The sequence below is a fragment of the Colletotrichum costaricense genome (assembly GCF_030867565.1).
Source record: "Colletotrichum costaricense strain IMI 309622 chromosome Unknown Scaffold_7.1, whole genome shotgun sequence".
NCBI lineage: Eukaryota > Fungi > Ascomycota > Sordariomycetes > Glomerellales > Glomerellaceae > Colletotrichum > Colletotrichum costaricense.
Genome location: NW_026848236.1, coordinates 2,551,688 through 2,579,640, shown reverse-complemented (window position 1 = coordinate 2,579,640; position 27,953 = coordinate 2,551,688). Strand labels below are relative to the sequence as shown.

General features: G+C 53.2%; 8 protein-coding genes across 8 annotated transcripts; 3 read left to right on the top strand and 5 right to left on the bottom strand.

Moving 5' to 3' along the window:
- Nucleotides 1-61: 61 nt before the first annotated feature.
- Nucleotides 62-1,855, top strand: CCOS01_08000 (uncharacterized protein; the record flags this gene model as incomplete). The annotated part of the gene is made up of 2 exons (XM_060456162.1): nucleotides 62-177; nucleotides 247-1,855. 2 exons carry the CDS (start codon nucleotides 62-64, stop codon nucleotides 1,853-1,855), a joined length of 1,725 nt encoding a protein of 574 aa, XP_060314054.1.
- A 1,204-nt stretch (nucleotides 1,856-3,059) lies between these two features.
- On the bottom strand, nucleotides 3,060-6,677 carry CCOS01_07999 (choriogenin Hminor; the record flags this gene model as incomplete). Its single annotated transcript, XM_060456161.1, has 2 exons — nucleotides 3,060-5,279; nucleotides 5,337-6,677. The coding sequence occupies 2 exons, from the start codon at nucleotides 6,675-6,677 to the stop codon at nucleotides 3,060-3,062; spliced, it is 3,561 nt and encodes a 1,186-aa protein (XP_060314053.1).
- Nucleotides 6,678-14,327: 7,650 nt separating this feature from the next.
- Nucleotides 14,328-16,130, bottom strand: CCOS01_07998 (uncharacterized protein; the record flags this gene model as incomplete). The annotated part of the gene is made up of 5 exons (XM_060456160.1): nucleotides 14,328-14,907; nucleotides 14,998-15,236; nucleotides 15,351-15,516; nucleotides 15,571-15,773; nucleotides 16,047-16,130. The coding sequence occupies 5 exons, from the start codon at nucleotides 16,128-16,130 to the stop codon at nucleotides 14,328-14,330; spliced, it is 1,272 nt and encodes a 423-aa protein (XP_060314052.1).
- A 975-nt stretch (nucleotides 16,131-17,105) lies between these two features.
- CCOS01_07997 (exocyst complex component Sec10) lies at nucleotides 17,106-19,714 on the top strand (the record flags this gene model as incomplete). The annotated part of the gene is made up of 2 exons (XM_060456159.1): nucleotides 17,106-17,301; nucleotides 17,358-19,714. The coding sequence occupies 2 exons, from the start codon at nucleotides 17,106-17,108 to the stop codon at nucleotides 19,712-19,714; spliced, it is 2,553 nt and encodes an 850-aa protein (XP_060314051.1).
- A 2,433-nt stretch (nucleotides 19,715-22,147) lies between these two features.
- CCOS01_07996 (uncharacterized protein) lies at nucleotides 22,148-22,804 on the bottom strand (the record flags this gene model as incomplete). The annotated part of the gene is made up of 1 exon (XM_060456158.1): nucleotides 22,148-22,804. The coding sequence occupies one exon, from the start codon at nucleotides 22,802-22,804 to the stop codon at nucleotides 22,148-22,150; it is 657 nt and encodes a 218-aa protein (XP_060314050.1).
- Nucleotides 22,805-23,368: 564 nt separating this feature from the next.
- Nucleotides 23,369-23,677, top strand: CCOS01_07995 (uncharacterized protein; the record flags this gene model as incomplete). Its single annotated transcript, XM_060456157.1, has 1 exon — nucleotides 23,369-23,677. The coding sequence occupies one exon, from the start codon at nucleotides 23,369-23,371 to the stop codon at nucleotides 23,675-23,677; it is 309 nt and encodes a 102-aa protein (XP_060314049.1).
- Nucleotides 23,678-25,288: 1,611 nt separating this feature from the next.
- Nucleotides 25,289-25,489, bottom strand: CCOS01_07994 (uncharacterized protein; the record flags this gene model as incomplete). Its single annotated transcript, XM_060456156.1, has 1 exon — nucleotides 25,289-25,489. One exon carries the CDS (start codon nucleotides 25,487-25,489, stop codon nucleotides 25,289-25,291), a length of 201 nt encoding a protein of 66 aa, XP_060314048.1.
- Nucleotides 25,490-25,815: 326 nt separating this feature from the next.
- Nucleotides 25,816-27,847, bottom strand: CCOS01_07993 (uncharacterized protein; the record flags this gene model as incomplete). The annotated part of the gene is made up of 6 exons (XM_060456155.1): nucleotides 25,816-25,959; nucleotides 26,267-26,534; nucleotides 26,610-26,709; nucleotides 26,774-27,082; nucleotides 27,149-27,624; nucleotides 27,744-27,847. 6 exons carry the CDS (start codon nucleotides 27,845-27,847, stop codon nucleotides 25,816-25,818), a joined length of 1,401 nt encoding a protein of 466 aa, XP_060314047.1.
- Nucleotides 27,848-27,953: the final 106 nt, after the last annotated feature.

The window sequence follows — 27,953 nt, the reverse complement described above, 5'->3', positions numbered from 1 at the left end:
TGTCTTCTCACTTTCTCAGCCTCTTACTTACAACAAAGGCCCAAACCAAACTCCGGCCCTGATGCCCTCTCCCGGTCCCCAGATTCTCACCTTTGCGCTCGAGAACTGGCCTCACAACGCCGGGCCTACCACCAGGGCTAGTAAGCCCAAAGTCCGGACGGGATGCGTCACATGCAAGTAAGTCAACTCACGCACATCGAATCGGATTCTCATCTCCTATCATCGTACTGACACAATCTCGCCCAGACGGCGCAGGATAAAATGTGACGAGACAAAGCCGTCATGTCAAAACTGTCTCAAGCGACGGGTGGAATGTGAGGGGTACAAACCCAAATCGCCAAACGCTTCCTCCTCTCCCGGCGCAGCCTCAAAACAGCTCATCGCAACCACCAGCCCCAACGGCAGCTCCACCTCCTCCTCCCCCTTCTCCGTCGAGCCGAGCTACCAGAGCCTCGTCTTCACGACGCAGCTCCAAAAGGACCACTTTGACCAATGGCTCTCCTTCGCCGCAGACACCCTCGTCTTCCCCTCCCAGCTCATCACCGAGACCATCCCGCAGATAGCCCGCTCCGACCTGGCCGTCCGCAACGCCGCCTTCGCCATCGGCGCCGCCGCACTCGGCAGCGGCACCCGAGAGGAGCGTCTCACGGGTAAAGGCCCATACTTCGCCGACGCGCTCGAGTACTACAACCGCGCGCTGCAGCTGACCGTCAAATCTCCACCCACGGAGGAGACCTTCCCCAGCGTCCTCATGACGTGCCTCCTCTTCGTCATGTTCGAGGCCCTCCACGGCGACAGGAGGTCCGCGCTAACGCACCTCAACCACGGGTACAACATCCTCGACCAGTACGAGAAGCGCCGCTCAAAAAAGATGAAGACGACGAAGGAGGCATCCCGTCGTGATCCCTTAGTCGACGCCATCGCCACAAACTTCCAGCGCCTGACGCTGCAGTCCTGGAGCCACAACGGCGACCACCCAAAGGAGACGGAGAAGCAGGTGCCCTGGTGCTGTCGCGGCCAAGGTACCTCGCGCTACGCCGTCGACGAGATGCCCGACACCTTCGACTCGCTCGACGAGGCGCACCGCTGGTGGGAGGTCACCCAGCACCACGTAATCCACCACGCGCCCCTCATCATCGGCTTCCGCGTCGAGGGCACGGGCAATAAAGCGCCGTCCTTCCCGCCCAACGTCAGCTTGCCCATCAACCCGGAGCAAGTGAAAGCGCACGATCGCTACGTCCAAGCCTGGCGCGCGCGCTTCTCGCCCCTCCTCGAAGCAGCGCAGGAGAAGAGGGAGAATCAGGCGAAAGAAGAAGGAGAAGAAGCAAAGTGCGATACGAGAGAGTACCTCAAGGTCCTGGGCCTACGCATCCACTCCACCTACCTCTCGATCCCGATCCGGACGGCAAACTACTGCGACACGGACGAGCTCGCGGCCATGACGCCCAGCTTCCGGCTCTACGTCGACCTGAGCAAGGAATTCCTCGAGCTCCAGCAGCGCCTACTCAGCGCCTCGGGCGAGATGTTCACAATGGACAGCAACAGCCCGACGTGGCCCCTTGGCGCGGCGACGATGCTCTGCATGGACGAGACGGTGCGGGCCGACGCGATGAGGCTGTTCCGGGAGTACCCGCGCCGCGACGGGCTGTGGGACACGCAGACGTGGCTGAGCATGCTGGAGAGCTACAAGGAGGCGAACCAGACTATTGTCAAGCAGGTCGGCGAGCGGGAGTCGCAGCACATGTTTGATGTCGAGGTTGTGTATGAGGATAAGTCTGTCGTGTGGATCAAGCAGGTGGAGGATCCTACGAGCGTGAGCCCGGATGACTTGAAGTATAGGATTAATCTCCCTTGAGGGGGGTAATAGATGAGTTAAATGAATGTTGTGGCAGCCAGATGTTCATTGGTCTTGATGTGTCTCCAGTATTACATCGAGTGAGTAATCTGTGACTTCAGGAGATGCGTTCGCTCCGTCTTGAACCACTCCATCTCGACTCAAGGAAACGAGTGAAAATACGTAGACGTCAAAGCCGTGAAGCTCTTAAAGGTTTGATTCTTCGTATGGGATACAGCAGGAATGGTTCTCCTGAGATAACGGGAGTGAGGCATTTTGCCTTCACGCAGAAACTGTCGATCCAGTAGTAAATGGGTTTTCTATCACAACGAAGAGGACATAAGCCGACTCTACTCACATGACGAACCTCCCTTCTCTCCACTCCCAACGCGGCGCATATTCCAACCAGAACACTCAGAAGATGATCCCGCTGGTTGAAGAGAGATGGAGGTCTTACAAAGAAATGGAAGAATTTCTCAATAACCAACAGTCGGCTCAATAACCACGGGCGTATATCACTCTCATTCGGCCTCTCCTTCATACGTTGCTGGTGCTGCTAGAACAAAAGCCTCCAGCGGCAATGGTGGGATTCCATATTGAGGACCTGTCAACATGGCAGCAATACGTCAAGAAGCGTTAGAGCTGCTCAGCCGTCATTGCCAGTTGACTGCCGTCATACTTCACGACCACATGTCCCACCGAGGCTGCCGGAATCTCACATATTTCGCAGTGCAAAGCTTCAGGACGTGACTTGGTCAAAAGACTCTGTATTCATAAACCTCCTCCACGCCTCTATCCACTGAGGCAGATATCATTATCGATCTATGGAAAAAGGAGGGTTGCCATCATCTTGTTGAGGCCGCTAATCTCCAAATGTGAAAGACTCTTTTTTAGGGGGGTGTCATATCCATGAAGCAACCAACGCAAACTACACAAAACTGCTTTTTTTTTGATGCTGAAAGCCTCTCGAGGCAGTCAGCCAACCAAATCTCCCCTTAATGGACGTAATCGTAAATGCCGCTGTGTTCTCCTTTTCTTTTTATGCAGATTCAAATCAACAAGCACCCGTAATAGCTTGGTGGAAATGCAGGTATCGACCGTGCGTGAAGGCCAAGAAAATCTTGCCTAACCAAACGCGTACGCACACAGTATTATGAGGGTATAAATACAGGTCTCTCATCCCATATAACGAGGATGAAAGACCTTATCGCAAGTAGTAAGTCGCTTAGAAGAACTTGCCCTTCTTCTTCTTGGTTGTCTTCTTATCCTCGCCTCCGCCTCCGAGAATGTCGTCAAAGGTCATGGTGGACGTGGCGGGATCGTGAGTGTGGTCAACAGACATGTTGCGCAGGTTTGTGGCAGAGGGCGAGCGCGGCATAACCATGCTCAGAGGACGGGAGCCGGCCGAGCTGCTTCGTGCGCTACCGACGCGCGAGTTACGGTCGCCAGGCAGGCCCTCATCGAACGGAACGGGCTCGAGGCCGAAGATCATGCTGGAACGGTGCGCGGCGTTGCGGCTGCCAAGCTGACGTCCGCCTGGCGAAGCATTACGCGGCCGGAGATGGGACTGTGGAGACCCAGGTGTGGGTGGGGTGCCACTTGTTCCGAGGGCCGGGGGGCTGCCGACAATGCCATCCGGACCAGGGAAAACTGGCCGGGGCGGTTCCAGAGGAGACATGCCAGCGTCTTGTGGGGGTGGGGCGTCCGCGCCGGACAGCCCTTCCCACTCCTTGGCCGCGAGCCAGCAGTGGCTGCGGTGGTAGACAGCCTCGACACTGAACAACACACTGTCGGCCGAGAGCTCGACATAGCCATTGCCGCCAGAAACTTCGTACCACATCTTGCGGACCTGGCGAGCATCTTCAACCCAAGGGAGGTTACCCATAGGCGGCTCACAGAGGAAGTACTCAACGCCCTCGTTGAACTTGAGGTTGGGCGCGTCGACCACGAGCATGGGCAGCGACTGGATGACGACGTAGAGGAAGAGCCAGTAGCCGATGCGCTGATCGGCGAGGTCTGCCGCATTCTTTCCCTTTGCCTCATGCTGCTCAAACTCCTTGAACTCCATGAGGAAGGGAATGTTAACGCTGTTGGCGTCCCAATTGTACGCTTTCTGAATGACCAGCGTCAACTCGTGTTCCTTGATCTTTCTGTCAAACTTGGCCTGCTCCTTGGCTGACAAGTTGTCGTAAGTAGCAAGAATGGATGTCATTGTGGGCAACTTGGGAACATCGAAAGGAATCGGCGGTAGTACGGGAGGCGTAGAGTTGTCGAACTCGGTGAGCATCTTGCGCAGGTTGATAATTGAGAGGGGATCCGTTGACTTGGCAGAACCTTCATCGGTATTTCCATCCATCACTCTGGTGGTGATGTTTTCACGATCGACCAAAAGATCGTAAAGAGCGGTCATGTCGGAGTAAAGCGCCTTCAACACCAAACGGTTGAGACCGCTCTCAGAGAACGGGTTCTTCTTGCTGCTAGCCTTCGGGGGCCAGGCACCAAAGTTGGTCTTGTAGTAGCCCATGACGAACTGCTTCATCTTATTGAAGTACTTCTCCCATACCTTGAAGCGGACAGCCTTGAGCCCGGGGTCTGACGTAGAGCTGGCGATACCTGCGAACAATGAGGGAAACTCGAAGCGCTCCAGTCTGATGTTGACATTGTGTTGGCGGTTGACGAGATCTAGATGTGCGCGCTCCAGTCTTTGTCTGGTGTACAGTGATACCTGCTCGAACAGAGGAGAGCTCAGGTCGAGAATGGCAGTGTACTTGCCGACGGCGTGCGCAAAAGCCTCGTTGTATAAGTCCATTGACTTCATGCTCTCACCCAGAATCAACGACTCGAGCGTCTTCTCGCGGCTGTGACGAACATCTGCAAGCGATAATTGTTCCATAAAGAAACCGAAGCTCAAGTCGACGGCCTCGCCAAAAGACTGCCCGTCCGCGTTAGTGAAGCCATACTCCTTCAGCAACTTGGAGATCTGCAGGAAGGCGGCAAAGGTGGTGGGGTGCGCCTTGGTGGCCACCAGAGGCTGGCCGGTCAAGAACGCAAAGAGGTTGCGAATTGCAATTGCGCGGTCGACTTCGGCACGAAGCTGGGGTCCCGGCGCGGCGAGGCCGTTTCCGGGTTGCGTGTACTGTGGGGGCGTTGCCGGCAGATACAACTTCAATTCGCCTTCGCCGGGGCTGTCTGGGTCCTCTGCAGGAGGAGAGCCGGACCCGGAAATGGTTGCCCGGACCAGCGCATCATCGACGGACAGACTACCACCAAAACTCCTACCCCGGCTCCGTCCCGATGGCGAAGACATTTCAGCTTGAATAAGCTCGTTGAAGATGACTGAGTTGATGATAGAGAAGCTCGGAACCTTGAACGAAGGTCCGGCATTACTGCTTCTGGGTTGAAGGTAAACGTAGACATTGCCGTTTTCGTTCCACAACTCCGGGACCTGCAGGTAAATCAGTCTCTCCGTCCGATGTGATGGGACACGCGGCAAGAAGCTTACCTTTTCAGCATTCAGCAAGAATGAAGTGTTGTACTCGCCAGGCGTATCAGGCGACAAGACCCACGCCTGTGAGTTCTTTATAGCCGCGGAAACGTCGTGAGAGTTTGACCTTGATCTTCCGCCACCTGGCAGCCAAGATCTGCGCAAGCGTCCACGTCTCTCGTCGCGGGTCGGGCTGTGGCTCTCGTTCGACCCGGTGTGATGTGAGCTTCCGGTGTCGGTTCTGGCTCCGGGTGGGTGTGCAGAGGTGCTTCTGCCCCGTGCATCTGGTGAAGGCGCGCGAACGCCCAGCATGGGGAATGCGGATTTGCGATTCTCGAGGAAGGAGCTGCTTCGCTTCCTAGGCTCGGTGGCATTTTCTTTCTTGAGTTTCGCCGGCGAGGTTGCCTCTGGGTGGGAGACAGCTCTTGGCGAAGGAGCATCGTTGTTGTGTGATACTGCAGGAGGCGTTGGCAAGTTCTTCTCCTTGCGCAGCTTGGCGGGAATTGGCGGAGGCGCCTCAGAAGGCGGCAACGGTGCGGCCATCATATTTGGTGTTGTAGGTGTTGGAGGTTGAGGAGGAGAGACCAGAGGCTGATCGGCAGCGGGGGATGATATTGTTGAAGAGTCTAGAGGTGCGGGGGCGATTTTTCTAGGAATAGGAGGCGGTGCATCAGAGGGAGCAGCCGGAGGAGGTGGGTCGAGGGATTCAGATGCAGTAGGAGCAATTCCCAGACCCAGGCCGGAGCTCGTCACAGGCCTCACGGTGGGATGCTCAGCTGTGTGGTAAGAAGGTGCGCTGTCGGAGGGAGACGAGGCGGGAGGAGTATCGTCGGGCAGCGGCTTGCGGTGAATCGGTACTTGGTGTTGTTGCTGCAGCTGAGGCTGGGCAGGCGGTGATTGAGTCTGAGGTTGATCTGTGGGTTGGATGATGAGCGAGGGAAACAGTGCAGACAGACGGTTGCCCCAAGACCGGGACTTTCTGTTGTTGGGAGGTCGAGTGGGAGCGAGCACTGGCTCGGAGGGCTTCTCCTTCTCTTCAAGCGTCACGTTAAGAGTTCCGGCATTGATTTTCGCAGCTGTCGTTGGTGAGTTGACGGTAGTATCGGTCTGTGATCGTTTCGGGGATGCGGGACGCTGCGGGCGGGAGGACGTGTAACCGTTGGCGTTGACGACGGCGGCGTCTCCGTGGGTAGCTTGGTCGTGTACAGGCTCGGATACGCTGTGATGCCTTTCGCGACGTGATTTGGGCGAGACGGGGTTGGTGAGGTTGACTTGTGAAGAAGAGAAGGAGAAATGGCTTAAAGAAGACTTAAGAGAGGCGCGAGAGACCGACAACTTACTCGACGTCATGCTGGGCATAATGAGTAGCCGAGCCGTCTTTCAGTCTTGCTAAGTCTAGTCCTTGTCTGGATCTGGCGTGAATGTCACCTCGCTGCGGCGCAAGTAGGAGAAACGTATGGTGGTAGTACAGTAAGGTAGGAGCTGAAGGAGCGATCTCGCAACCAACAACTAGCTAGTCTTTTTTTCTTCTCTCCCGTTTCTTTGCGCAAGCAGCAGGAATGGAAACAAACAGTTCAGTCCAGACCAGAAATAGCAAAGCAGACTTCCAGGTAGCAGGAGGAAACGGCGGGCGGAGGCGGCTATTATGAATACAAACAAAGGGCGGGAGGACAAGCCAAGAGACGGCGACTGCGGGACTGAGACCTAGTTCCTTGTGAGAGACGTAGAGAGAAGAGTGGGAATATGGAATGGAATGGCGTGCACGAGCCCATCCATGTACGAGCCACCTAGACCATGAACATTGCTCGGGGTCTAGTGTAAGAGGTAAGACACAAGACACCGGATCCCTGGAAAGAAAGTTTCTGGGATGGTGCGGATACACAGAGTGAGCGAGTTAAGGTCGTTAAGGTCGGTATTGCAAGACAGGACGGGACCAGGAAGAGAGACACGACGAGGATGAGGGCGAGAAGAGGGGACGACGGGCTCGGGTTGACGAGGGGAGGGGTGTCGAGAGAGTGGAGGTTTACCTGGTGCTGGTCAAGTCAGGTCAGGTCAGGTTAGATCCAGTTGTCTGTCTGTACGGATATGTCTGCCCGTGTGAGGCTTTGCTCGGGATGGCGCGTTGTGCTGTGCAAGTGCTGCGCTTTTTCCTCAGCCGTTGTTGCTGGCGGTGGATGGGAAACGGGGCCGTTACGTGTTTAGCAGAGCTGGTTGAAAGTGAAGAGTACGTAAGTTGGTGAGGTGAGGAAAACAGAACAAGAGCGCAAGGCCAAAGCTAGGAGAGAAAACGGTGCTGGTAGGGACAGGGTACGTAAGGCGTTCTGATTTGTGAGGTACCTTACCTTATTCATACGGAGCAAGGCAGTTGGAAGGTACCTTCTTCAAGTCCCTCTTTCTTCTCTTTCCTTCTCTTTTTTCTGGGGGAGTCTGATCATGGGCGACGGATGTGGATGACACATCCCGTACTCCGTACCGCGCAAGGTACCTTACACTACCTATTCCTACAGCACGACGGTAAGGGAAGCCCCGACCAGTGCCTCTTTCTCCTTCTCTTTCTTCTGCTGTGCCACTTCCATTCACTTTCAGAGTTCCTTCCAGGTTGGTGATTTTTGCGATGGGTCCCACGCGGTAAATCCGCAGCAGCAACGTTGGCAGTTCTTCGTCCCTTTGGAGCACTGTGCATGCGGCAGGACCCATTTGGCTCACCTCACATCCTCCGTTCATCCCTCCTCCAAAACAGTACGTACTTCCATCTTGTACCTTTGTACCTTCATCCCTCCTTCCCTCCCTCCTTGAGTCCAGGTCCCTCCTTCCATTTCACGGTACACGTATTGAGGGCCCCCAAGACCAGCCTTTGCGTGGCGTTCTTGGTGTGTGAGGTAGGGAGACGGTCACTCATCCGACTGAGGGATGACGTTTTTGAGGACTAGGGTGGAGACAGCAGACTTGGACGGCTGGAAAGAATGCACACCACAATAAAAAGTCACCACTCACATGAGGTCGGGTGGTCTCTAAGAAATACATCGTAAAGTACCTTGGACGGTAAGGTAGGGTAAAAGGGGCCGCAAGCAGTTACGACGGGTCAACGGCAGAAAGCCATGTAACAGTAATCGCAATTTCGATCGACAGATCTGGGGCCGGCGGGCAAAGGGGACGTGTCGCCGTTTGAGGCTGGGCTTGCTCCAAATGAGAATTCACGACAGACTCAGGAGTCAGGACTCTCTCATCCAGAACTTTTCAGGACTCTCTGAATGAAGGGGGAACGTCTGCTCCATCTCATCAAGCCCCATGTCCCTCACTTCCTCCAGCTCGGCTCAGCTCAGGCTCATCTCATCTCAATTCACCAAGCTGCAAACCTGCAAAGCCCAGGGCAGGCTCATTCTTGCATTAGCCCAGCATGGGCTAGCCTGGGGTGGTCCCTCAACTCCCGGAACTGCGAGCTGGGCGCCGGCATCGACGGTGGGCCCGTTGATTTTTTTTGATCTTCTTCGCCCCTCGCGCATCATCACTCATCTTGCCCGGTTCCATCTCTTTGGCGGAGAAAGCCCTTGCCTTTCCACTTCGTATACGGAGGAGCACGCCTGTGATTGTGTGCGAGAATTGGAAACTCTCCCTTTATTCAGGTGAGAGTGTGGGTGCGACCGAATCTGTACCACCTTGTGTGTGAAATTGGGCAGTTCGTATGGGACAACTGGACTGTGCTGCATTGAATTCGCACCTACATATCTGTACGGGATCCAGTAGTATAAGTTGAGGCGATACCGAAACCGGGTCGGGCCACATGAGCGCTGCGTTTCTTTGTACATACTGTGTACGAATAGTGTCAATAGTTGTATTTGTGTACTCTTCGGGGTTTTCTTTCCTTCCTGCAGATTCCAGACTCTCCAAAGTCAAGAGGTCGAAGTCCGGTGCTACGCTGGCCCAGCTCAGGGTTGCAGCCAGACCTGCGATTGGACCCGACCCCGAGAAACCGGAAACACGGGGTCCTGCCAGTGCCCTTTCCCAGGCGTCGCGTACCGTTGCAATGAAAAGCCCGGACTGCCGAATGGACGCGTGCTTTGCGGCGTACGAAACGGAGCCTATTTCCGCATGCTTTGTGTGTCTGTTGTTCTGGCTTCTGTTTCGCTATTCTCATGCTCCAATGTATCGCAAACTCTCGGAGAATAGGCAGAACGATAGACGTTGGCTGTGTTCATGTCGTTGGTATTCCTAGCCTTTCTCCCACAACCTTGCTTATTCTTAGTTGCTGCTGGTGACGGGGCATGTACTTGAAACTTTCCCCTCAATCCAAATGTAAATGCCACTGGGCTCGGATGACCCCCGGACAGCGGCTCTCTTGGCTTATTGGACCCAAGCAAATGGCTCATTGGCGTCTGCAAGCCTACAGATAGGTACCTGAATCACCATTAGCCGTCTGCCATGTATGATGTTGGAGAGAGTCAGGGGAGGGGAAGATCAAGAAACAACCAAACCGTGTCAACCAAGGTTGTGATTTGCTTGATTGGAAGGGAAAGTGCTGTAAAGCCGAGCATGCCAGGCCGAAGATCAGACAGACATTCCTTCTCCCTCTGGAACATCATGTACTCCAGATCTCACCACAGCAAGCTGACTGTCTCTCTGTTGACTGAAGTCTATTAGACGGTCTGGTTGGCAGGGCAGGGCAGGCAAGCTGGTGGTAAGGCGCGCCGCGGGGTTGTCTCTTCCCAGCTGAGGTCAAATTGAACACGGTCATTTTATCCGTGTCTGAGGATAAATGAATGGGTGAATTGGAAATCGAAAAGCAGCTATGTGACTCGTGAGTCGATTTGGAAGTTGGAACTGCCACTTTGCATCTGACGCTTTCTCTTCTAAGCCTGACGTACTCTGTACATTTGAGCGGGAAGGCATAGAGGTCAGCTCGGGTCCTGCCACGTCTGACGTTGATGGTTCCTTCCGTCTCATCAACGCAGATACGTACAATTGGCTTTCGTCCTTTTCTCATCCTTACTTCCCAGGTTCCCAGCACTGAAGTTCTGCCTAGAAAGGAACATGTTCGCCATCCAACACTTAAGGTACTTTCCCACCTTCATCCAATGTCGGCACCTGCACTCCTGGTGTCGTGATGGGAATTAAACAAACATTGCGCCTGGCTGAAGGACAGCTCGTTCAGCGTCTTTCGTCATCCGGTTTCTCACATGATTTTCGAGGCTTTCTTCTTGATGTATCATGCTGCATACACAACACCCTTTACGTACTTTGACACCAACCATTGGACGACGTGGTGCCGATCTTGTCCTGCCGTCTGATCCTGCTGACCTGGATCTCATCTCTCAGCATTGTGATTACGCCCTCTCGATCATCGCATCTGTTTGCAGCTCAGTTCCTGCAGCAACGTGCACTTTTCACCCTCCCTCCCTTTGGCCACGGATCATCCAGCTTTTTTTTTTCTTTCTCGTGCGCCATTCGCTAGCATCCGGCGCAACTTTACGTTGGTGCATCTATCTAACCAACCATTCTTGACTGACAGCAACAATAGTACGGAGTAGAAATCACAACCACAACAGCAGCGTGGACCGAACAGGCCGGGCCCGGTCAATTTGCCGGACGGGTTTCACTCATCACCGACCCCCTTGCTCAAGCCATCGAACACGAAAGCCGTCGAGGCCAGCAGGTGGCCCGACAAAGAGGGAGACTGTATACGCGGCGTCCCGTCAGACCTCGTGTGCAACAGTGCGTCTACCACAAGTCAACCTACTTACTCGATCCGGACACAAGGTTTTGGCCTTCCCAGCAGGACGGCCCAGGAAGGGAAACCGAACTGTAGCACTCTACGGACATACGTACAAAGTGCACAAAGAAGGCTTCGTCCTACCCACAAAACAAAACCCAACAACCAACAACCACCCTGAGAAACAATCACAAGAAGCTTTGGGTAAAAATAGCTTCGCGGCGCCTCCCTTCCCCAGTTGCGCCCCGTCCCACGCATCATCTCATCCACAGTCCACACCCATTCCATTCCAGTGGTCCACTCCAGCCCGAGGCCGCGGCACATCAACCCGCTTTCGGTTCATCCTCCCACCTGCCCGCCGCGCTTGCCCGCCTCGTCCCTCATAGCCGGACCTAGCACAGCCACCTTTGCACACTTCTTGGGATTCGAGAAAGGCACAAAGAGAAGCAAAGCGAAGAGGACGACCGGCCCGTTCAGATCTCGCCATTTGGCAACGTGCTCTCACCAGCTGACGGCTAGCTAGGCCGTTCCGAGAGGCCGAGACAGAACAACGCACACCTCACCGTCTACGAGCCTAGTCTGCCAGTCCACGCCTTTTTTTTTTTTCAATGTCGATCTAGAAATACGTCTTTGCGACTTGTTCTAGCGCCGATCCCGGCATTCTTGGGATTCCGAGCCACCCCTTTCATCCTACAGTTCGGATATTTTGGGTCCATTTTCGCTCCCTAATGCTCCCCGCGACGGCGGTCAACTCCTCTGCTGCCCGTCATCGCGTCCTACCTACGTTTTTAGAACGAATCTTGCAGGCAGCTGACGTCTGGTGCTCATACTAGGCAAGTCAACGAGTCGTGCCTCAAAAAAGTACCACAACACGGTGAGGCGTGTTGGCCGCATTTGATGAGGCTCCGGGCATGAGCCCCCAAATCCGACTTGACATCCGATCACTTCATCTCCAAATCTTTCAATGCGGCGCCGCATTTCTGGATCCTCACCTCACTCTGCAAAAGTGGATGGGAACAAGGGGTGACCCTTTTCATTTTTCGCACTCAAAAGGGGTGGCTCCTGTTTTTTCAGGGACCGCGTTGTGGTGCTGGCCGTGGAACCCGGAACCATTCCAATCTTGGATCAACATTGCAGTGCCATCCCCACACTCCGGCGCGACTCGGCCAACGTCGTCCCCGCCGTCGGAGCTCGGGTCCTGCGAGAGAGAGGCAGAATGCTACTCTAGTCACCGGCCGCGCTGACGACTCCGGTTGCGTCGTCTTCGCAGGGCTGAGCCGATCCGCACGGTCTGGCTTTCGCCATGTTTACAATGGACCTCGACAGATTTTTCTTCCTGTCGTCTCGCTAAGTCACCCTTGGGGAGTGGCCCAAGTACGTTGCATTGGCATGTCGTTAAGGGAAACTTGCGCAATCGTCTACTGCGGTCAAGGGTCCGTCCAGTCGAGACCGTGCCTTCTCCGGTGGGGATGCTACCCCTCCGTTGAAGCTTTTCGGCACCGAGACTTGTCTCATACAGTCTGGAGACATACCCGACTCGGCTGATGGCGATTGATAGCTAGCCGCGTCAGTCAACCCCCGTACATAGTAGACTGCAGTCTGCTTGCAGCTCAGGCCACACGAGAAGCCATCGTTAGAGTTCCTATCCAGGTGGATATCGAGCTTGGCGAGGTTGACCATGTTTACATTCCGCGGCTTAGCACTATAAACGGCCTACGGGGTTGCGAAACCTAGAGAGGCTTAAGCATGACGTGACAAGCCTTGACCCCAGCGAAGTCCGCTTCATGACTGTCACGACTATCCGTGGATGATTTATTGAAGTGCTGCCAAAGTGTCATAGGTTCACCTCTCAGGGTGGGCGAGGTACCCTCTGCCAATTCCATGGTTGCGAGACTGAATGGCCATACCCAGCGTATAAGGCACATGCTTTCCTCTTTTGCAATCTGACTTATACCGATGTTACCCTGAAGCTCAACCAAGGCTTCCTTGAAACGCGTCTCTCTCTACAGACAGTCCGTGAGTACCCAGCTAATGACTATATAGTGGGGTCGGTTTTGAATTCAGGAGCATGATGTACACGGTCTTTCTATAACACAGTCCAGAAGTAGTCTGTTGGTCTCTGTTTGCGAGGGGATATGGATGGGAGAGGATCCTTGCCTTCAGTCATGGAGGCATGAGTGAGTTATTGTCCTCAAAATTCAGTACACGTCAATAAACACGAATTGCAACAACAGCTGCTGTCTCTCTGTAGGATGTCGACAAGCCAAGAGTGTCCTTTTAATGAGATGAAGTATGTCTGGGGTAAGACGATGCCTCTGGGTTTTCAAGATGCATCTTAATAACATTACAATGAGTTTGTCATCGCCTTGGCCAGGGGGTGATGCTGACGTGGCGATGCGTACGGCAGAAGTAGTAAGAGCGGATTATCAGGGACAGGTACTGGATGTTAGCCATATATACATTCACATGTGTTACCTAGGAAGCGTACATTGTATGTCACCTTCAGGGAGCTTTGAACGAGTTGATGTTACTGTCCGGTCTAGCACAGACGTCGTACTCCAGTCCGCGCAATGGAAGCTACGTATACTGTAATTGTGGTCTTGACAAGTCTCCTACGAGTTCTTGTAGTGTGACGTCTTTTTATTTGAGGAAGTCTAAGTTTATAGGAAAGAACCCGAAGTAGGTAGAGCAATTAGATGGCTCGATGTCAAACACGCACTAGAGCTTAAGGAACACCGCCACGAGAGAACTAAGCTTCCGTCATCATACGAAGGGATATAAATATGGTATGATTGTGTGAAAAAAGTTGATTGAGCAGGCAATAATGTCTTCGGCTGTCATCCGAGGCCAAATAGATCAGGAGTCCCGCGAGAAAGCAGCAAAGTACCCTGAAACCACCAGGTCGTTTTGATCCGAGGGAAGAAGCCATATTCAACCAAACTCAGTCAAACACACTCTCTGAACGCGCTAGAGCGCTTATTCTGAACATAATATACAGAGGAAAGCGAAGCTAAGTGGCTAGGGGCAAAGTGTAGGTTGTATTGACGCTCGTTTGTGAGGGCTATGTTAAGCCACGATGAGAACTCCCTATCTCTGCAAAAGATCATCGAACAACTCATGGACGGCACGATTAGAGTGAACCAAACTCGACTCAGTGATGGATGGGCGGTTTTATATTCCTCCAAAGTCGCCAGATGACGAATTTTAGAGCTGATCAAGTGACAGAACGAGGACTATGATTACACACCCAAGGAAGGATAATTGAGAGACAACATATTTGAGCATGCAGCTCAATCTTCAATTCATGTCTCGATTCCTTTCCCTCTCGCCTTCCAACTCTCCTCAGAGTACGCCTGGAAACACTTCTCGCACTCGCCACAGTTACCGCACCCCTTGAGCTGCCACTCGCCCGCAAACACATTGAACTCTCGCGCGCCGGAACCATGGATCGGGGAGTCCAAGGGCAAAGACTTCAGCGCGGGCGTGTAATCCGGGGCAGCAGGGAGCCCGATATCCTCTTCGCTGTGAATCCTCTTCCTGGGCCTGCTAGCCGTACAATCCACGTCGACCCCGCGCTTCTCGCCGACGGCTATGAGGCGCTGGAAGTAAAGATTGTTGGGCGGCTCGTGGTTGGAGCAACGCGCCCGGCCGCACCGATCTCGTCGGACCACGTCATCCTCGATGAAAAGTGCCTTCAATTTTGGGAATCTGTCCGAGTTGAGAAGGCCGATGAGGAGATCCTCTGTCTTTTCTGGGTCACTTTGCTCCGCCGATTTACCTAAGAAGAGAACCTCCATCGACGCGGGGAGGCGGGAGATAATCCACTCTAGCGCTGCTTCGGCGGGTGTATGCCATAAGTCTGGTATCGTGTACATGTCGTAGCTGTCCGCCTGCTTGAGAAGGTCGGCGTTGTCGAGTCAGACATGCCGGAGGTGTGGAAATGTGTTGAGCTCGAGCAAATGGAGGTGATACAGGTCACAGCCGGATTTGCGAGCAGTTTCCATCCCCCACGCTCCGTAGAGCATGATACTCTCAAGAGATTCAGCCTGGGCGTTGCGTGCTTTGAGCAGGAATCTGTCGATTTCGTGCCAGCAGTCCTGATCACCTCTGACGTTGCCGCAGAGGCGGAGGGTTTTGAGGGAGCGAGGGGCGTTGAGGAGGGCTGAGCAGAACCCTGGACTCAAAAACTCTCCGCTGTCGATGAACAGGTGCTGTACGCTTCAGCAGCCGCGTGTCAGGCCGCGGGCTAAATCATTGATACGATCGCCATCCCGATCGTAGACGCCGAGGAAGTAGACGGTATCGATGCTGGGGAGCCTAAGTACACTTGCTAGGAGATCGGGGCGATGATTGACCTTACGGTCGTAGTCTAGCCAAGTTCCGGAGCGCACTCCGATGGAGACCTCACGAAGAGCGCGTAGCCCTGGTGCCCAGGATCCGGCAAGGTGACTCATTTCGATGAGCGAAGTGAGCCATTTGAGGCTGTCATCTCTAAATCAGATGCGTTAGAACGTAGCTTTGTGCAGATCCTCGGTTCAGGCTCACCTGGTGCCCTCGTCGCGCAGAATGTATTTCACACTACTCAGGTGAGGGCATATAGCCATAAGTAAGATCTTGAGGATGCCATCGTAACCCTCGCCGAGTTGTTGGTCGGCCACACACGTATCGTCGAAACCCGGATGAAATATATCTTTGAAAAGCCGCATGTACTCCGCCCGCTCCTTATCTTCCAGCGTCCACTCCAACGGCTGCGCATCTTCGTCAAAACGTTCTCGCGGCCAAAGCCAGTCTTCCCAAAACCTTCGGCTACCCCATATCTCGAGTGAGCGTATGTGTCATGTGATCCAAGGGTCCTTGTGCATGACAACATTTCGCAACAATGTGGGTATAGTCGCCGGCTGGAGGTCTGAGATGACGCCGTACTTATCATGGGTTTCTCTGTGACGGCGAAGAACTCCGGCTGAACACTTGGCGATCTTCTTTCAGGTACAGGCAAAGTTCAGGTGAGAAGCGACGTCTACATGGTCGATGATGTCTATGAGGAGCTCTGTTGGCAGGAGACTAAGGCGGTCTGTCTCCTCGACTGGCTTGTGTTCCACGGCCATGGCGACTAGAGAGTGAAGGCAAATTACATATGTGAAATAAGGAAGATAAAAGATGATGCTGTCGAAGTTAAGGATGTGAAGATGTCGTGGGAGACTTATATGTCTATGCGATGAGACTAAGGGCGAACTATTAGACAGGGCCCCACCTGCTGCCTATGTCTGCCCGTTGCTTGCTTGGCAGGCAGGTAGAGAGCAACGTTGCGCGGAGGTAGAGCCCATCTGTATCTTGGTAAATGCCTCTGAGCCTCCCGAAGACGGGAGTGAGGTGTACAGGGATGATGGGCATTTCAATCTAGCAAAGGGTCTTGTGTCAAGTCATCTTGAGACGGCGATTGTTAGACAACACCTAGTCGGCAGTGAGTTTTTGGAGTATCAAAAGGCACTTCAAGGCCCCAATTGAGTATATAGAAGCCTCCAACAGAGTCGTGAGGGCCGGAGCAATCAAATCAGAGGTTTACCAGCTTGCCACTGATTGAGGTCCTGCGTTAAAGAGGGCATCAGCTCCCCAGGATATCGAGAGTTGATGTTCATACTAGGTATGTTTTCTCTGCCTCGGGATACATCCGCAGATGTGCCTAATCAGCCGGTGGGAGCAACTAGCCTGGGCAGTCTCGTTGAATTGCTCGTTTGAATATCTACGTAGTAAAGAAAGGACCCTTGATAATCACCATTTTTGGTGGTGACTTCCATCACGTGATACCGTCGAGTTCAAGTACACACAGACCAACAAAGGCGGGGCAGTGACTTGCAGTGGTCCAAGCTCAAGCAAGGGACAGACAGTTCGTCACTCGCTGGGAGCAGCAACGCGGATACCCGTGCTCCCGAAACACACAACCTCGACCGCGATACCACACATTGAGCGACAAGCTGCCGACGACAATACGATTACACAATACCAAGACTCAAGAGCCATGTAGCAAATTGCCATTCGATTGAACCTGCACAAGTAAATTCGCTTTCTGCCCGACCGCCAACATGGAACGGGCCCCTTCTGGGGCCAAGTCCCTCTTCCCTCAAGGGCCCAGCTTCACCCTCGAGGACTTCTCGAACCAGGACTTCGTGGTCCGCGAATTCGTCGACACTCTTGCCGAGAATGCCGTGCCTGCGAACCGCCGATCAGGTCCATCGCAACCCGCCTTTGATCCCAAGCCACTCATTCGCACCTTTGAGAGTATGGCAGCTTCGTTCCCTTCGTCTCGTGCCTTCCTCACTAACCCCTCTCTGCAGATGCGCTGTCGCAGCTTGGATCGTTGTCCGAAGAACTCCAGGAGAAGGAATCGGAACTCCAGTCCAATGTACGAAGGGCCGAAGCCCAGCATGATCAAACACTCGATACCCTCGGTCGAAAGCTCGACCAGTCCATGGCCTCCTTCGAAGCACTCGATCTATCATTAAACCAATCCGCGACAAACGGCGACAGAAGTGCGAGACAAGAAGCAGGCGGTAATATTGCTGTGCAGATTGGAGAGAAGCTTGAAGAGCTGGACAGAAAACGGAGGCGAGCCCAGGATGCCAACTTCCTCATCCAATGCTGGATTGAGGTTAGCGAGACGGGCCAGCTCACGTCATTAGAGGAGATCCAGAGACAGGGAGGAGCCGAGAACAAGGTCCGATGCGCAGTAATCTCCCGACAGCTCATGCGAATCAGTCAGCGGCTAGACCCGACCTCTTGGGGTCAGACGAATGGTACAAACGGGTTCCGAGGAAACGGCGTTACGAACGGCGTCACGGGAACAAATCGCGTGCACAACACGAGAGAACTACTCGAGAAGTTCTCCGAGTCTTTGGAGCAGGAGCTTCTCAAGCAGTTCAACAGCAGTTACCGACGCCAAAACTTCGACGACATGATGGAGTGCTCCAAGGTCCTGTACGACTTCAACGGTGGCTCCAGCGTCATTGCGACCTTTGTAAATCAGCACCAGTTCTTCATCGACAGAGACCAATTGATTTCGGATGAAGTTATGTTGGACGGCGACACATGGGAACAGATTGCAGATCCCGATTCTGAACCACCTGGCGTCGAAGCCAGCCTACAATCTCTCGTTGACGAGGTCAAACTCGTCATGCAGGAGGAATCCTTCATCATCAAGCGCGCCTTCCCTTTTTACGAGACTGTTTTGATCAAATTCATTCAGCGAGTGTTCCAGCAGTCTGTTCAACAAAGGCTCGAGATGGTGCTGGACAAGGCCAACGAAATCTCTTCCTTGGCGTTCCTCAGATCACTGCACTCATCGAGGACATACATCAGTTCTTTGATCGAAGACCTCAAATCACACGGCCTTACCGAACATCCGGAACCGGCTTCCCCCCAAATCTCCCAGACACTGGACCAGCAGATGGAGGAACTTTTCGTTCCCTACCTTGTTGGTAATTCATACATTGACCGAGAGAGGAAGAGTCTCGAGGAAACGTACAACTCGTTGCTCTTCAAATTCACAACATACCACTCCAAGAGAAAGAAGGCACCGACTGGCTTCATGGCCTCACTTGCACAACAGAGTTCACAAATGCTATCGTCGGCCAAGGATGCATATCTCGAGCGCCTCGACTCCTCTGAGTTAACAGCCACTCAGAAGGCTATGATGCTTCGTGTTGCAGGAATACAAGACAACAATGACAACAAAAACGACGTTGAGGTGTCAGAAGAAGACGGCATTCTGAGCATAGCGAATGCCAAGAGAATGATGAAGTGGCTCGCGGAATCCGTCCGAAGAACCCTAGAACTTGGCTCTCCCGCCGATACACCAAAGGACGTCAACGTTCTCCTAAACCTTTTGCTCACAACAATGGGTCGCGTCTATGTGGAGACGGCTTTGGACGCCGCGCTCGACCAGGCGACTTCTCAGGAAAATATCAAGTCGGAACCAGACTTGAGCTACCTCCCTTCAATCCGTCCCGCGGTGACCATCACTAGTATCATGGAACGCTTCATTACTACTGTGCTGATCAAGCTGGCCGAATCCAACACGACAGTCCGCCGCAGCATGTCCACGCAGACAAAATCCGCCATTGACGGCATTGAGCGCAAGACGAACGCCGTGATGCGCAGCTCCATCGATGTCGTTACCAACTGGGTCACGCGCTCTCTTTCCAGTCAGAAGAAGTTTGACTTCCGTCCTCGCGACGCAGATCTGGATTCACTTCAGACGCCCACCTGTTTACAAATGAGCCAGTTTCTCTCCCGCGTCTCCAAGCACGCCGCCCAGGCTGTGGACGGCCAGAACTTGGAGGTCTGGAGCTCCGAGGTCGCACTCGCCGTCCTGGCTCTGCTCTTTGACCACTTCAAAAAGTTCCAGGTCAATGCTACGGGTGGACTCATGGTCGCGCAGGATCTGTCCAAGTACTCTTCCACTCTCAAGGAGTGGTCGCTCGCACCGGACGTAGAAACCTCGGCCGAGCTTCTCACTGATATTGGCTCCCTCTTCATTGTCGGACCCGAGGCGCTAAGGGAGAAGTCTCGCACGCTCGCGGCGGGCCCCTCTGGCCAGGGCAAGAAGCTTACCAAGGCCGACTTCAAGGCATTTGTGCAACGTCGCGACGATGCTAGTAGCGTTGGCATCCAAAGTGTATTGGCTGGGCTTTGAGAAATAGGGGGTTTAGTGGTCAAGGTTTGGGAAAAGGGGCATTGCCGGGGTAGTTGGGGAGATTGACGCATGTGCTGTCTTATTAATGATCGAATATGATACCAGGTTTCAATGTGCACAAGCCCTGCTGAACGATCTTGACTTGTTGTCACCGACCGCCGGTCCGAGGTCACGTACCTACAGACTCGGGAACGCGAGCGCAAGAATCGCCGACTATGGAAAAGGCAGCGAGATCTCGCAAGCGCGCGCGCCATGACAACCTGCCCGATCTTACGGAGATACCCGTTAGTCAAGCTAAGGAATTGACAAATAATTCTCCGTTGTTAGCTTGGGGCCAGGAAGAGTCTAAGAGCACCTTTAGTCGAGCTAAGTGCTCACAAGTTTGGATTTAGGCAGGTGCTTTTTTTTTAAAAGGAAAAAAAAAAAAAATCTTCCTGTTCGTTCACTGACCAATATGCTGCCATTAGGCCGGCAGTCTAGCGTCGTCTCGAGACTTGGACGGCGTCGTCGCACTTGCGACTTTTAAGCTTTGCGCGCCCACACGGACAGGAGTCTACGGCCGTAAGCGCCAACGGTGTGGCGCCGTTTTTTTGGGCCGTTTGGTTTCACAACGGTCTTTTTGATGATGTTATATCGTCGAACATGTGGTGTCTGTTTGTTGCCGTCGATTAGGGGTGGTGATGGTTTCTCTGAGGATATCGCAGGGGGGAGAGTTTGGGGTTTGTACTGCATTTGAGGAAATTTGTATTCCAAAGCCGGAAGAGGCATTGTCTGCCTTGCATTCGCTATGAGAACCAGGGATAGTTCACAAAAGCCAGTCGCCATCAGGGACCATGCAATACAATCGGGGGTTGTTTGCATAGTACTGGTGGTCGTTTGTGGGGGGCTCGTAAGGCTTCCCCCCGGGCCGAGGCTAGGTGGTTAATATCCCGGGCCAGAGTACGTTTCAGGGGAAGAAGGGGATCTTTGAACTCTGACAACGTCAAGTAGACGCTCACTGAACTATATTCAGTTGTCTCAAATCTTAATGTCCTCTACAGTGCCGCTTATAGTGCCACGATGCAGCTTGTCGTAGGGTTCGACTGAGTCCTAAGCGTAGACAACCCACGAGCATCTCCAGTAGATTGATAGTATCTTTCTTCATGGTGACTTCGTGGCGAAGTTGAGTTCCATAGCCTGGAAATAAACTTCCATAGCTCATCATCCACCTGCATTGACTACTGAGTTGATAATGTGCCCAATACAGGCTTTGCGTGACCGTCAGCCCGGTTCTCTTGGTACTTGGAGCCTGTGAACTCAAGGAAGATCGACATTCGCAGACGGTCGACGGGCAGCTAGTCGTTGTAGCAGTACTGTGATGCATCTCACAGGTGTGTATAGGGATTGGAAGCCGATGCTTACTCTGAGATCCGTCACCTACGTACATCTGAAAGTGGCAGTCCGACTGGCGCAGCCTAAATCCTTTGCAATTGCCCCGTCAGAGTGTCAGTGTCTCCAATTACCACGTCGAAGGTAGCGCTCTACCTACTGCTGAATCACCGTATCATAGGTCATGACTGCGCTTGAGGACACTGTTGGCGAGTTTAAGGAGTAGCATTCGGTTATAGTGAAGGTTTGACTGACAGTACTCTGGTATAAGAGTTTGAGAATCTACCCCAACGATCCGAGGTTCTGGTTTGATGATTACAGTAGAGGAACTCTTTTGGAACCCGAAGAATCCGATTTAGCATCCTGAGAATCTGGGTTGAGGAATATAAAGGGAATGTGGAAGCGCAATTTCGGGGCGCGAAAGAAGCAAGTAGTTTAGTTGTAGGGGAGCCGTTTCAGGGTATGGGAAAGCTAAAGAGGTGCCTGGATACTCGTTTGGCAAGTGTCATTCTCAGCCTGAGGAGGTCTTTGAAGGGGGCTAGCGGAGAGTCGGGCAGGCCTTACTCGAGCAGGAACCCATGTATGACCTAGTGAAAGCTCCGTATTCGTATATTATATGAGATACCTCCTCTGGCTGCTGACGAAACATGTGAAATATGTTAAAGAAGTAGCTAAACAAGGCCGAAGCATGGCTCTAGTGTGTTTGAATCAGGGCAGAATGCTAAGAGTCAGAGAAGCAACTGCCTTTCAGGCGGTTGGGTGAGCGGTCATCAAAGCATTGCCATAAAGTACACAAATGTCCAGTATCACGAAAGGTACATACGGCACTGCTTACACCCGAGACTACCTAGCGACTATATGCAGCGGATATAATGCCAAAGGAGTACCGGTATTGTGAAAGCCCGGGCTATGCGGATAGAAGGAGGCGTTCTACGTAGTTCCCAGGTGCTACGTGGTAGTGTAAATGCAGCGTTGGCCAACTTCTATAACGACGAGAAACGACTGGAGGCTACGATGCACAAGAAGTCAACTTCAGATAGGTCGTGGTCCGAAAGCCCTGTTTATTTAACTCGGAGGCTTCTTACCTCCTGAGGTTGAAGGTTCACAAACGAAGCCAAACCTCCCACGGGCCTTACCCAGGGACTCGGGACCATGTGTAACACACCCAGAACATATTCGAGAGACAGAGTCTCGGAATTTTTGCGAAAGGGAAAGAGCTTCGGGAGGGAACGTGATCCTTGCTGTCGCCCAGCAGACCGGTTTAGCGGAGAAGTGACCCCTCTGAAGAAGATCCTTCACTGTTTCCTTTTCATTCAGCTTCACTGATAAGAGTCGTGTCCAAGGGACATAAGGGTGCTGAGGACGGGACAGTTCAATTATGGCATTTCTAGCTCTTCTCCTATCCTGTCGAGAGAATCGGGGGTACGGCCAGCGATGAGGAGGGCGCCGTGACAAGGCTCGCCGAGCCGACAAGTGCCATGAATGTGATAGGCGGCATGACAGGGGTGGTAACGCACACCTCCAGATTCTAATGATGACTTTGCAGAAGATCCAGCTGGTGCTCCTCATGTGTATTGGATGGTTGAGTTCGAACCCCTCATTTTGGCCGCCTTGGGTGGTGGCGGAACCCAGGCACACAACAGAGAGCACTTCAGGGGGCATGCCTCCAACGCGTGTGCTAAGATACCATAAGTGACGAGCATCGTGATTACTTTCTTTCATGTACCCCGAGGAGAGGAACAGGATTTCGGTCGTATTGCGCTAGCATTGTCGCCTGCCGGATAGGTTGGTTTGAACTTAGGACGTAATTGGCATCCATCTCGGGGAATGCAGACCAATATAGCTGCGTTCCTTTGTGCCAGTAGCATCCTCCACATACATCCCGGCGACTCATAAAAGATCTTTTCTGACAGAGACAAGTAAACGGAAGGAAACAGTCCAACAAGGCGGAGAAACATGTTTCGGCAAAGGCACTCGAGCATGGCAATGGCCCTTCCTACACATTGTTGCAGAGCCTCTAGCCGCGATTGGTGACGGAGGAGGCATACTATATGTAGCTATCCTCACACGCGAATGTGTCCATAAACAGCTACCCAGTGAAACATCCGTGTATAAATGCCGCGGTTCGTAGCGACCTGAACGTGGCAGCTGAGCGACCCCCACAGGGCTTTCTCGGGCCTTGTTTGTCTCCTCCCTCGGTCAAGATGGTTTTGGTCTAGCTGTCGACCACCCTTGAACGCTATTACAACACTCTCGAACTTCTCCAGGGCCCTTACGGCCGAAACAATGACTATGATCTCCGGGGCTAGACTACAGAAGTCGCGCTACGATGCTCGAGATGTCACGTCGGCGCCCGCCCGCCGACCTGATCTGATGTCTCTGGCCTGCAGGACGCAGTCTGACGGTGAGCACGTAGTGAGACCAAGAAAACGTGTCCCATCTTCGTGGACGGGAGAGCACACCGAGGACCCTCCGAGATCTTCCCCGGGCCTTTGTGGTGCTCACATCTCAATATTCACAATAGGGGCTTCGACCAGGTCTTCCCGATCCGTTAACCTCTGCGTCACCGTCTCGGCTCTTCTGCCCCCCTTGTAAGTTTACACTTCAAATCAGACATTCATCTCGCCTTGGCACGCGAGATAAGCAACAGGTATTTGTCCACTTTCCAAGGGGGGGCCCAGAGGGCGGAATGCCGCATGTCTTCGAGCTTGGACACCCGGTCTCCATATCGAAGCGGATTCGGTATAGCAAAGTGGCGCTCTCCCTTACACAATTATCCCAAATAGAATCAGAAATGTCATGACGGAGCGTCAGAGTCAAAAACGTCGACCGCTGTTTAAGGTTTTGACTAGTTTCTCGATCGTGACATTTCTGATCCAGAATAACAAAGACAGTCGATCACGTCGTTTCCCCCTCCCCAAAAACTTGGACTAACGGGCCGCGCCGAAACCACCGCCCTGGCAGGATCAAGAAATCGAGCCGGTGCAAAGCCCTGGGATTGCTTTTCTTTCCATCCCAACGGGTGTGGCTTGGCCGTTTGCAGAGGAACCGCGTCTCGCGGATCTGGTCTCGTCCGAACGCCTCGCGCCCCTGTGTTCCTTTCGTCAATCCCAATCTCGAGCCAGGCCCCCCCTATGTATCATCCCACCGAGGGCTCTTTTTTGGTGCAAGACATACCTACAACAATGACTCGGACCGCTCACCGAACTTCCTATTCCAAGCCGGCCCAGTGTTATCTCAATGGAGCATCAACTGACGGCCAGTAGCCTTCTCGGCGGTCCACTTCGTTGTGATGTAAGCGACGAAGTGCAAATTCTGCCTTCATACGGGGGCCTATCGACGGTACGAATATATGACCTTTGTCTCGCCCATTGATCCCCCACAAGTTGCCACGTCGTACAATGTCACACAGCGTCCGGAGAACGGATGGGTCGTATGTCCCACCTCGCAAGCTCGCGGCGCAGCGGGCATGGGAATAAGCGCCCGAACGGGAACGTAGCAGTGACGATCTGCTTTCTTTTTGGGAAAAATGCCCAGGAATGGCAACGGCAGATAGGAGTCGGCGTTGACGTCTTCGAAACCTATCTGTACTTTCATTGTCCAAGGCTGCCGACTCCGGCATGGACTCCTCAAGTCAACAACGGAAAACCCCGTGTCCGCGACTGGGTTCACTCACTAGTCTGCCACCCCTGGGTCTTCCCATGCCCTCACAAAATCCTTCTTTCCCACCCTATTCACCTCAAAGGCGGGACACATTTTCCGCGACTGGCCGAATCTTTTCGATAGTCTTACTCAAACCCCGGTTGTTGGTGAAGCGTACCTTAGTCTTACTTTAGTCTAAATCTGTAGTCGCGTTAACTTCCCTTTGGATAACTTTCAGTGGTTGTGAGTCTGATTTTACCGGATTTCTTGATGCGGACCTCGTCTCGCGGTCTCCATGGCAGACCACGACTGGTCAAGGCTCGTTCCAAGAGCCATGGCGACGGGACTCCCCAACGGCTCCTAGTTGGACCTCGAGCTACAGTTTCGGTTTTAGTTGGACTCACAAGTGATTTGCGCAGTAGGACGTTCTATACTGTAATGGAATCCACCCGTTCCACTGGAAATCTTACCCTTTGTATCGACCAGCAGCCTCAACCACCTACAGCCAATTCGACTCCTCGCCGCACTCATCCACGACGCTCACAAAGTCCCTAATGATAGTTTTCAAGTTGTCAAACTGTGAAAAAACGGGGTAAGCTGGCTTATACCCGGTCTTGGCCCGTCGAGCCCCGTTGGTTGTACAATGTCTCCTTGGCCTTGGAAGGCGTGGCGGATATTCCGGACACTTTCCCCGTGGGATTGTAGATACGCACGTCTGATAACTTGCATATTCAGATCTTCGACCCATGTAGGCGAACTGGTCATCACGGTAAGTATGTCAAGAAAGGCACTGTGCCGTTGCCAGCCGGGTAAGTCGATGACAAGCAGGGGAGGCCGCCATGCTTGGGCCTAATGTACTATCAAGCCATTGCGCGAACATGATTCGAGGACACATTCCTATGGTGTGAAAGTTTGGCTAAACCCCTTGGGTCAAATAAGGTAAGTAAGTATATGAAATCAAGGTTACTAAGGGAGTAAAACATGAAAGCGTCCCAAAACAGTTCAAGTTGCGGTGTATGTCATTCCGTTGGCTCTGACCAGCTTCACTCTTCTGTTATCATACGATCTCGTAACCGCTTTGCGTTGGGCGGTCATCGTCCTGCAACCTTTGGTCCGATCCTGCAAGTCATTTTCGACGAGGGCTGCATGAGGCGCTCCTTGAGCCAGATAGTCAACGCTGTCGTCAGCCAACCACGTTGGAACAGTGCCTCACCGGGATAGCCAAGACTGCCGGTCTACCCAGTCATCCTCCATCGTCAGTCTGAGGAGATCCTTGCCGACCCCAGTTATAAATAAGAAAGGAATTTTCGGCCCTCGTGCTCGTGGTCGGTTGTTTGGTGTCAACAATTTTTTTTCGAATCACACCTTTGCCAACCATTTCCAGCTGCGTTTCGTACACAACCACCGGACAAAGCAGCAACTCGCAAGCGCCATTGCGAGGACTATCGCAAGAAAGACAATCATCAAGCGAGGGCGGCTGCCCTCACCGTCTCCTAGGACAGCCTGACTGGCTGGGTTGCCGACCAAGGTTGCCAGACTCACAACAGCATAGCAGCAGCCGATGTATGTGCCACTGTCTTGCGGGTCGCAGAGTCGTCCGAGACATGTAGCAGCCGTCGACACAAAGCTACCGGTACCGAATCCAAGACAAAAGGCCACGGCATAGAGCGTAGGCGCGGATGTGTCTCCGAACGCTAGCCACAACACAAGCATGACCGCCTCTGTGAATATTGTCATGAGTATAGTCACATTGAAGGGGCCTATTTTATCGGTGAAATATCCAGGAACAATCCTGCCGAAGGAAGACCCCCTGAGAAAGCATAAGCTGAAGAACCAAGCGCCGGCCCTGAGATTCCACGGCGATTAAAGGGGGTGGTGAACTTACACACTGAAGACAAGGATCAAGTAGAATACATCGCCGAGCTTGACTATTCTGGCATACGTGGGCAGGAGACCCCACGCTACGAACAGCACCAACTCGAAGCCTGCCATCACATTGCATTAGGGCTACTGATACTTGATAAAGTTGGTGTGGTACAGCTGCCATACCGCATACGCTGAAGGTGAAGAGGACAAACTTCCAACGCCTGAAGCAGGCAAAGTCCCACATCTTTCCTTTGCGAGCCTTGAGTACTCTGGGCCTCGTCAAGGCGCACCCGAGGGATAAAAAGGCGCAAATTATGGCAAAGTGGATGAGGCTTGCCGTCGTCCACTCGAAGTTCTTCGTGGTGAACCGAAGCACCACGGAGAAGATCACCCCACCCAGTCCTCCACCCATGGTGCAAATGCCCATGGCCAGTCCCTTCTTGTCGTCGAACCAATGATTAATAACGGCTAGCGCAGTGGTGGTCAAAGCCGCTACGTCCGTAACGTTAGGATAATTCTTGACAGTTACGCTTTGCCCGAGATGGACAAAGAACCTACCTGCACTTATACCGGCAGCACAGAAGCAGACCATGAATTGCCAGTATTGACTGCTGAAGGCGACGCCCAGGAAGGCCGCGCTGTACACAATTGTTGCGGGGGTCACGAGCCATCGGGGCCCGAACGTGTCGAACAGTATGCCAAAGGGGCCGCAGAGTAGAACAGATAGAAACCCAAAGATGGATATAATCCAGGATATGTCCGTGTTAGACCACGGAGCAAGCTGGTTTTCCTTCCAATACACCTGAAAGATGCCCACGGTCGTCATTAGACCGAACGTCGGGATCATAAACGCCGTTGATCCTACAAGAACGGACCAAGCCCTCCATCCACCGTCTACGGGCTCTCTTGATAGCACCTTGACCTGGTCGTTAGAGGCATGATGTACCGTCGAAGGCTGCTGAGTCTGGGGCAACGTCGGGCGTCGGGTTATGGCAACGGGGCTGGAGTGAGAAACGGGTCGCAGCGACGGCAATCTGCTCAAAGGGACGTAAGTCAGGTCAGTCAGGTCCGCTAGAAGAAACAAGGAGGAGAGCTGAGGGGACCATGAACATGCCCTATGCCTGTTTTATGGCGGAGTGACGGCATGCCACACGCCCTGGAGCGTGTGGTTTCCTCGACATCCATGTTTGGACCGGCCGCTACCTGAGACACTGATGCTGTACGCTGATCGAGCTGACTTGGTCTAGACACGGCCATGGCTGTGGTAGGTACTTGATAATATCTGATGGTTCTTTTCTGTTTTTTTCCCCTCCTGTTCTTCAGAGAGAGACGACAACAGTAGATACACCAGTCTGGCACATAA